General features: G+C 37.0%; 1 protein-coding gene across 1 annotated transcript; it reads right to left on the bottom strand.

Annotated features, from left to right (window-relative positions):
- Window positions 1–604: 604 nt before the first annotated feature.
- LOC113771368 (40S ribosomal protein S4-like) lies at window positions 605–1,249 on the bottom strand. Its single transcript, XM_027315954.1, has 2 exons — window positions 1,240–1,249; window positions 605–1,083 (listed from the first exon to the last, which is right to left on the bottom strand). The coding sequence occupies exons 1-2, from the start codon at window positions 1,247–1,249 to the stop codon at window positions 605–607; spliced, it is 489 nt and encodes a 162-aa protein (XP_027171755.1).
- Between the last annotated feature and the right edge of the window lie 8,151 nt (window positions 1,250–9,400).

Below are 9,400 nucleotides of genomic sequence, written 5' to 3'. Positions count from 1 at the left end.
GGTTGACTGACTTTTTGTATTTTCCCCAACTCCTTACATATATCATCTTGCTTAACACTGGACATATTTTTGCTAAAAAATACAGATGACTTCTCCAAAATGATAATTTGACCTGAGCCTTCATCGTATCTCTTCAGCAAGTACATTAGCTCCTTAGCCTGACTGGGTTCAGCTTTACAAAATATTAGAGAATCATCAGCAAAAAATAAATGAGAGATTGATGGTCCTCTTCTGCTGATCGTCATTCCAGTGATTTTCTTGCCATCTTCTGCTCTCTTAAGTAGATTTGACAGCCCTGCAGAGCACAAAAGGAATAGATAAGGTGACAAAAGAACATACATACAAACAATATACATACAAAAGAACATCAATGGCGGCACATTATCAGAAACTAGTCATATATCTATATGTATTTTTTTAAAAACCTGTAACTGTAGGGTTCTAGATAGCAGTACAATCACCGCGCCAACACAAATATTTAATGTCCAAAACTGTAACTAAACAAGACAAATAAAACATTAAACCCAACTCAAAAATTGCAACATCTTACTACTAGTTTTGCAAGTAAAATGTTACCCTCCCAAAGACGCTAATAGTAGCAAAATTAGGCAGTAGTAGCCGCCTGGGCAGCAATCCTTTTCCTTTGTTCCTCTATAACTGACAACTTGATACCTTTGCCCTTTGGGGGAGACACCCAGGGCTTTGCACCTTTTCCAATGATGAAGACATTACCAAGACGAGTAGCAAACTCGTGACCTGTGGCATCTTGGACATGGATGGTCTCAAAGCTTCCCTTATGTTTCTCTCTATTCTTGATTACTCCAACCCAACCTCTGTTCCTTCCCCCAGTCACCATGACAACATTCCCAACATCAAACTTGATGAATTCAATAATCTTGTTGTTCTCCAGGTCAAGTTTGATGGTGTCATTGGCCTTGATGAGTGGGTCTGGGTAACGAATGGTATGACCATCATAGGTATTCAGGTATGGCTTGCCCTTCTGTCCAAACTGTACTGATCGAACCTTACACAACTTAAACTTTGCCTCCTCATCCCTGAAACTTCTGGTTTGATTAGCTGGCCCTGGCTATGTTGTTAACTAAGCTGATATGGTGATCATTGTCTGTGTGGCCCGGGATACAGTAGTGCTTGCCAAGAAAATCTCACAAGACTCCAGAATTAATTCCTATCTGCCTTACATTGTGTTTTGCATTGCACACAGCCTCCTCACATGCTTACATTGTGACATGTTTGAATTTAGTAATAGCTGTGTTGTATTTTGTTTAATTTTTATTATTGTTGTATGGGAAGATTAATTTCCTATATTTATTATATGTGTTGTTGTAATATCATGGTTGCATATTTTTTTGTGTTAGGATCAACGGTGCTTTTGAAAAAACATGGATAGGAGTTGGATGACAATTAAAGATTACTTGCATCCTAGATATTTGGCAGGAGTGAAAGAATTCGTTCAGTTCGCTTATTTAGGCAAGGATCCCACATATAAGCTCCCTTGTCCATGTAAAGGGTGCAACAACTTTGAGGATCAAACTATGGAGGTCATGAAAAGTCATTTGTGTGGGGGAATTGTTGAGAGCTATACTAGGTGGGTATATCATGGTGAAAGGTTTGAGGATTCTGATGAGGATGAAGATGATAACATAGTTTTAGATGAAGAAAACAGTGAGTCAGATGATATTCAAGAAATGTTAAATGACGTTGGTACTGCAAACTTTGGCGAGAATTGGAGAAATTCGGGGGAACATAATAGGGATATACCAAATAAGCAAGAGGGGGAAGCAAGTAAGTTTCTTAGATTATTATCTGAAGCTGAAAAAAGTCTCTACCCGGGTTGTGATAAGTACTCAAAACTTTCCTTTGTTGTCCATATCCTTCATTTGAAAACTATGAATCGGTGGACTTGCAAATCCATCGATATGCTGCTGAAATTCCTCATTCAAGTCTTCCCCATGGCATCAATTCCTAGCTCATACTATGATGCAAAAAATTTAATTCGTGAGCTAGGACTCAAGTGTGAAAAAATACATGCATGTGAAAATGATTGTGCACTTTATTGGAAAGAAAATGAAAGCCTCGATCACTGCCCAAATGAAAAATGTAAAGCACCTCGTTATAAATCCCCGGGTTCTAAAATTCCTAGAAAAGTGCTTCGCTATTTCCCCTTAAAGTCAAGGTTGCAAAGACTATTCATAAACAAGGAGATAGCTCAAGATATGAGGTGGCATAAAGAGAGACGCGTTCCCAAGGAAAACACAATGACACACCCTGCTGACTCAATAGCTTGGAAGGAGTTTGATAACAGTCACCCATCTTTTGCCGAAGATCCTCGTAATGTTAGGTTGGGGCTTTCAACTGATGGTTTCAATCCCTATGGAAACATGAATAATGCATATAGTATATGGCCTGTAATCCTTGTTCATTACAATCTACCACCTTGGAAATGCTTAAAGGACCCTTTTTTCCTGTTATCAATGATTATTCCAGGTCCTAAGTGCATAGGAAATGATATGGATATATTTTTTAGGCCTCTAATTGATGAGTTGAAAGAGTTTTTTGACACTGGCTTTGAGACTTATGATGCAGCCGTGGGAGAAAAATTTATGTTACGGGCTGCTCTATTGTGGACTATAAGTGATTTTCCAGCATATGCCTATTTGTCAGGGTGGAGTACGAAAGGTTATAAGGCCTGTCCTATTTGTTTAGATGATACAACCAGTGTATATCTGAGAAATGGATTAAAATGTTGCTATATGGGGCACCGGCGATTTTTGCCAGCGGACCATAAATGGCGCAGAGAAAGAAAGTCATTTAATGGCAAGAGTGATCTTAGACAGCCTGTTAGAACTTTATCCGGTGAAGAAATCTTTGAACAACTTCAAGAGTTTGATCAAATGGTGTTTGGTAAGGCACCTGAATTGCTTAAAGAGAAGAAAAGAAAACGCATGCAAAATCAGTCAAATTGGTTGAAGAAAAGCATTTTTTTTGAGCTGCCATATTGGAGTACTAACAAAATTAGACACAACTTGGACATTATGCATATCGTGAAGAATGTGTGTGAAATTTTGTTGGCTACAGTGATGGGTACGGGACACAAAAATAGGGACACTTGGCAAGCTAGAGAGGATTTGAAGGAAATGAGATTGAGGGAAGAATTGCATCTTCAAACTCAAGGGGATTCAAGGGTGATGCCCGCTGCATGCTACACTCTTTCACACAGCGAAAGACAAAAACTATGCCAGTTTTTGAGCTCACTCAAGTTCCCCGATGGATTTGCCTCAAACATATCTCATTGTGTTAAGCCAAAAGAGTGCCAAATTTCAGGGATGAAGAGTCATGATTATCATGTATTCTTGCAACGTCTACTTCCATTAGCAATTAGAGGCATGCTGCCAAAGGATGTTTCCCAAACTTTGGTAGAACAAAGCAATTTTTTTAGGAAAATTTGTTCCAGGACTCTTTATGTAGATGAGTTAGATGCACAGGAGAAAAACATTGTTGTAATACTCTGCAAACTTGAAAAAATTTTCCCTCCAAATTTCTTCGATGTAATGGTCCATTTAATGGTCCATTTACCTGCTGAAGCAAAACTTGCTGGCCCAGCACAATACCGGTGGATGTTCCCATTTGAGAGGTAGTGTAAAGGCTATTTTAAGACTGAATCTTCTTTTGCTTCCTAGGGTCGTACTGCTGTGACATCTTATGGCTGCATTTTTGTGACACAGAAAAATGGGTCAATACAAAGGTTATGTGCACAACAGAGCTCGACCGGAAGGATGCATTGTTGAGCGTTACTTGGATGATGAATGTCTAACATTCATTTCCAGGTACTTGCACAATGTTCCTACAATATTTAATGAACCAGAAAGAAACACCGAACGCTTTGAGGCTGCTGGAAAGTTGTCTATTTTTTCTGGAATGGCTCGGCCTTTTGGGGCAGCAACATTTTGTTGCTTAAGTGAATCAGAGTTGATGAAAATACATTTATTCATCTTGAAAAATTGTGAAGAAATTGATGATTACATAAGGTAATAAATTTATTACCTTATGTATATGAGAAGTGTTATATGTTTAGTCAATTATATCACTAACCGTACCACATAGATAACTAATAATACTATTGTATAGGATGCACAAAGAATTGCTTCAGCAGCAAAATGTGTCGAATGTAGAGCAGATGCACGATTTAGAGTTTCCAAAGTGGTTTGAAGATCGTGTAAGTATGGAACAAACTACTAGAAGACTTGTGGTATTTATATAGTTGTTAATTTGTTCAGTCATTCTAATTTCTTATTTGGGTCATATAGGTCACTTACATGCATACACAAGGCAGATGCTGTGATGAATTGTTGTCTTTGGCCAAAGGACTGGATTTTAGAGTGATCAAATATCCTGGTTGTAATGTCAATGGGTTTAGATTTCATACCAAAACACGTGAGGTAGACAGAAAAACCCAGAATAGTGGCATTATGGTGAAGGGTGAGCATGCTGATGTAGAAATAAACTTCTATGGTGCTATTACAGATATCTTAGAGGTTGAATACGCCTTCAGTCAAAGCCGAGTAGTTCTGTTCAAGTGTGATTGGTGGGACTTGAAAAATAGCTCATGTCTTAAAATAGACAAACAGAGTAATCTAAGCAGCGTTAATTTGTCAAAAAAATGGTATATAGACCAGCCATTTGTATTCGCTTCCCAAGCCGAACAGGTATTTTACGTAAAGGATATGAGGCTTGGAGGTGATTGGCATGTTGTCGAGTCAGTCTGTCCACGTTCATCATATGCTGTTCTTGAAAAGGATGAGGATAAATCATGTGAAGAAGAACAAGTTTACCAAGAAGATTATCTTGAAGACCTAATTGGGGTTCAAGAGAATGTCGATTTGTCTAACTTGAAAAGAGGTGATATGCTAGCTGATGAAGCTGTAGAAACTGGCATCCTAAATTCTGATTCTTCAGCTAAACATGCCAGGAAAATGGATGATTTTTTTGTTGATGATGATGAGATTCAGCAATTGAGCTCGAGTGAAGATGAAAGTGAAAAATTTGTAGAAAGTGATGACTATGAGTCTGACTAAACGATGTTGTAAATAACATTTTCAGTTTCTATTTATAGTTACAATGTAACTTTTGGTTCAAATCAAGTGTATTTCTTGTCTTGAATTATTTTTAGTCACTCTTATCTTCTAATTTGCAATATCTATTGTAAAATGCAAGGCATATTAATTAAGTTCCTCCTTCGGGTGAGCATGTTGGTAATTGTACCTTGTCCTGGCATTTTAGACATATTTAGTCTAAATGCATGGCTGATTGATATCTTTTTATCATGTAGTTACATGGCTGGGCCAGGGAAGAAAGGAAAATGTCCTATGCGACCAACTCGAGGTGCTGAAATACCTAATGCAGCAGAAGCTAGAGAAAAAATAGGTGAACAGGTGATGAAAATTGACTTTGCTATGTACTTGTACCTTCACTTCTTTATACCATTGGTTTTAAACAATTAAGCATCTAAACCTGCTGTGTATTTCTTACCTGCTGAATAGCAAGTTGGTGGCCCAAAAGATAGTCTGGCTAGCAATGCCAATAATGCTGTACAACTCAGCCTATCTAGAAAGTCAGTTCAAATTCGCCTATTTGATGAGACTGAGGTTAGTTCTTACTTTTGGTAGTTGGCAATATTTGAAAAATACATTTCTAATGTGTAGTTGGCTGGATTTTAGGATCCTACTACCTCAAATGGTCGCAAAACTGCTACAGGATCATCAAGACATGAGTTGACAACTCCTACATCTATTGAGCAGCAAAATACTACTCCTACTTCAGTACAAGTCGGATCTAACCAGTCCATTGGTTGTGGAAGTGACCGGATTAATGAGAGCGATGATGTTCAACAGAATGATACCGGTATATGAGATTTACTTGTAATTTATATTACACAGCTAATTTCATTTCAGATTTTTCCACTCACATTCATAACTGTGTACTATGTTTTGGGTAGGTGGTATCAATGTAACTAGGAAAAGAGGATATACTCGCAATATTGCACTGTCCAAGGAAAAGAAGGCCGGCAAAAAGGTAAAAGTCCAGGTCTCTGAAGTTAGTGGAAGAGTAATTGGAGAAGGGGCACAACAGTACATCTCAGAGGCAAGTTGTGTCATTCGTAAATATGGCAAATGGAAAGCAGAAAAATGGTCCAAACTGGCCAGCTCTGATAGAGAAGGAATGCTAAAACTTGTTAATGTAAGTGAAATTGTTTTGAAGGCTTGTTTTTCTTCTTGACTTGGTAACAACTAGTTCTGCAACAGGACATTTATGCACTTTTTCTGACTTTTACAATAAATTTTTCACTCATATTTCAGAATAGTTTTGCTCCACATGAAGGAGAACATGTTAAGCCAGCGCTTCTTAAGCAGTTAAATACACAGTACAGAAGTCGACGATACAATTTTCACAAGATTTTCAAGAAATTTAGTACAAAAGAGGAAGCACTTGCAAATCGTCCACAATATGTTGAAGAATCTGATTGGATTTACCTTTGTGACTATTTCTGTAGTCTAAATTTTATGGTATAGACGCCGACTTTTGATCATTTACTATTGTTCTTTCTCATGTTTTTTGTGTGTTAAATTTTGATCACGGCTGAACTTGATAAGTGCAGAAGATAAGTGAGAGGAACAAGATCAATAGATCAAAGCAAAAAACTGCTCATACAGCTGGAACAAAATCCTTTCTTCGTCATAAAGCTGACCGGGTATTTGATTATCTTGAAGACATGTCTTTTGGATTGTTTAGGCAGGTTATTTAACTTCTTATTGTAACAGGAAGCACAAGAAGGGAGGGAAGTTGGACCAATAGAACTTTATGACATCACCCATTACAGCAAGAAGAAGAATGCAATGGTTGACGAAACATCTGCTATGAACTTAGTAAGAAAAATGGAATTGGTACATGGTATATTGTTGTACAACTCTTATGAAAGTCTAACTTCAGAATTTACCTTTGTGACAGAGCATGATGAAGGAGAAAAAGTTGGAATCTGAATCCAGTGGTGCAAATAGGACTGAAGAAGACATTTCCATTGAAGTAACTGGACGTGTAACCGGATACGTACATGGCCGTGGTCCCTCCAAAGCTGGAATAATTGCCCAAAAGCTTGCAGAGATAGATGATTTCAAGAAAAGAGCAGAACAAGCGGAGAAGCGCTCAGCTGAGTTGGAAATAACAGTCCAATCTCAACAACAACTTATGGAGAAGCTTGTGAACCAGCAAAGTGAAATGCAGAACCAACAAAGTGAAATGCAAGATCTCCTTAAATCTTTGAAAGCACAGCTGCAAGCCAACAAGTAAGACGATGAAGGCACATCTGAACGAACTGATTGGTAAGCAATTTTCAACTATATATACTTGTCTAAATAGATATAATGGCTGCTATGGTTTAAAGTTAACATAAGTTATTGCAAATTAGTTATTGGTAGGTGACAATATTAACTTGTAATATCAAGACTGAGGAGGGACATTTAAGAATTACTTCTGTCAACACAAGGTTCTAATCAGATGGTGTTTTGATCCTGGGAGTACATTTGTGGCTTTATCATAGCTTTGTTATCATGAAACAATAACATTACACAAAAAAAAGCTTCAATAGTGTTTCTGTTTCATGATATTAATTTGAGGAGCACAGAAGGGCTAAAGAATAGAAAAGATTATTATTGTCATTTGGCCAATGAGTTAGCTAAAAACTTAAAATATTGTCATGTTTAAGACGTCTTTATTCTTTGGCTTCGCCACTTCAAAAGAATCAAGACAAAGCCTTCCTGCCAAATCCAAACATTTATTTATTGAGTTTCTTATAGATGCCAAAAGGTTACTTCTGTCCATACGTATATATTATTCCCTGCGAAAACCGACCCCATTTACAGTTTTCTGGATTTTGAAGGTGACATATTGGTGCCCCTTCATGGTAAAAACACATATACATAAATAAAATATTTGACACATTTGTCCAAACTATTGTCCTTGGCACTGCTATTGATGGATCCAACTTCCAAGGCCTCTTCAACCCGAAAAGGTTTCTAACATATAATCATCAAGATTACAAGATTTACCTCTACTATTACATGAATTTTTGAACAGAAAAGATTCATACATAGACAGACATATCTATATATTCTTTCAACAATACATAAATGTAGAAGTTGCAGAAAAAGCTATCTGAAATGAGTGAAGATTTTCTTAGAAACTAACTCTATCCCATCATCCAAATAAACGAAGTCTTCTATGGCAGCCATGTTCGAGCAGAATGCAGAAATCTGGATTGGGCAACATGGAAAAATCATTTTGAATAATATCTCTCTTTCTTCTTCCTCAAGTCTAATTTCTCTCCCCCTTATCACTCTATTTCTGCTGCAATTGCTGCATTCATTACGGTGGTATCAGATTAGTGAATGCTTGTTACCTTTGTTGTTTATTTAGCAATTAGAGCCTGTTTTGCTTTTGTCACCTGATAACTTTACTAATAACTTTACTACTTTATTGCAGATATATTGCTCATTTTGGAGGTTTCGAAGAAGATTAGCAGTACGGCTTACATGTCGGCTCAAAAACTGTGGTTATAGTGCTGTCTTAAGTTTAGAAAATGTTTCAGAAGCGCAGGAAATGTTTTGGGACTTGGAATATGTTTTTTAGTGCAGCCTTGACTTATATGAGTAGTATTTGTTCTACTCAAACTTATGAAACTATTTTGTACTATGATGTTGCACTTATTTATGACATTTGAATATTTAATATATTATTTTGGCATATTCTATTGTAACAGGTGCCTACATTTGTTATTTATTAAACATTGCTGATATTTTCATTTTTTAGATATTATTGTAGTAGGAAAGTCATGTGTAAGGTATTGTAAATGAGTAGTATTTTTCTAGGCAGGATGTCTTTATTGACAATTGTTATTGTCACTCAATCAAAACTGTCTATTGATAAGGGGTTATTGCCACAGTTGATCAGGGGTTTATTGACAACAAAGTTGTCACTATTTCCCCTTCAGGGGTTTATTGACAACAGAGTTGTCACTAATTCCCCTATGCCCTCACTATCGTCCCTTCATGCATCACTTGCATCACTGACAAGAGAAGGTGTTGTCACTAGATTTATAGCTTTTACTGATGACATATGTTGTCATAAAAAGTTTCATTCACTGACGACTCTAAGGTCGTCACTGTATACTTTCATCTTTTACTGACGACATAGATTGTCATAAAAAAGGTTCTATTTACTGACGACTTTAAAGTCGTCACTGTATACTTTTACCGACGGAGATTCAGTGATGACCTTGCGACAACTGAAATGTTGTCAATAATGGTCATCAGTGACGACTTTTTGATTA

The sequence above is a fragment of the Coffea eugenioides genome, chromosome 5, assembly GCF_003713205.1.
Source record: "Coffea eugenioides isolate CCC68of chromosome 5, Ceug_1.0, whole genome shotgun sequence".
In the NCBI taxonomy this organism is placed as follows: Eukaryota; Viridiplantae; Streptophyta; class Magnoliopsida; order Gentianales; family Rubiaceae; genus Coffea; species Coffea eugenioides.
This window is presented reverse-complemented; position numbering and strand designations above follow the sequence as displayed.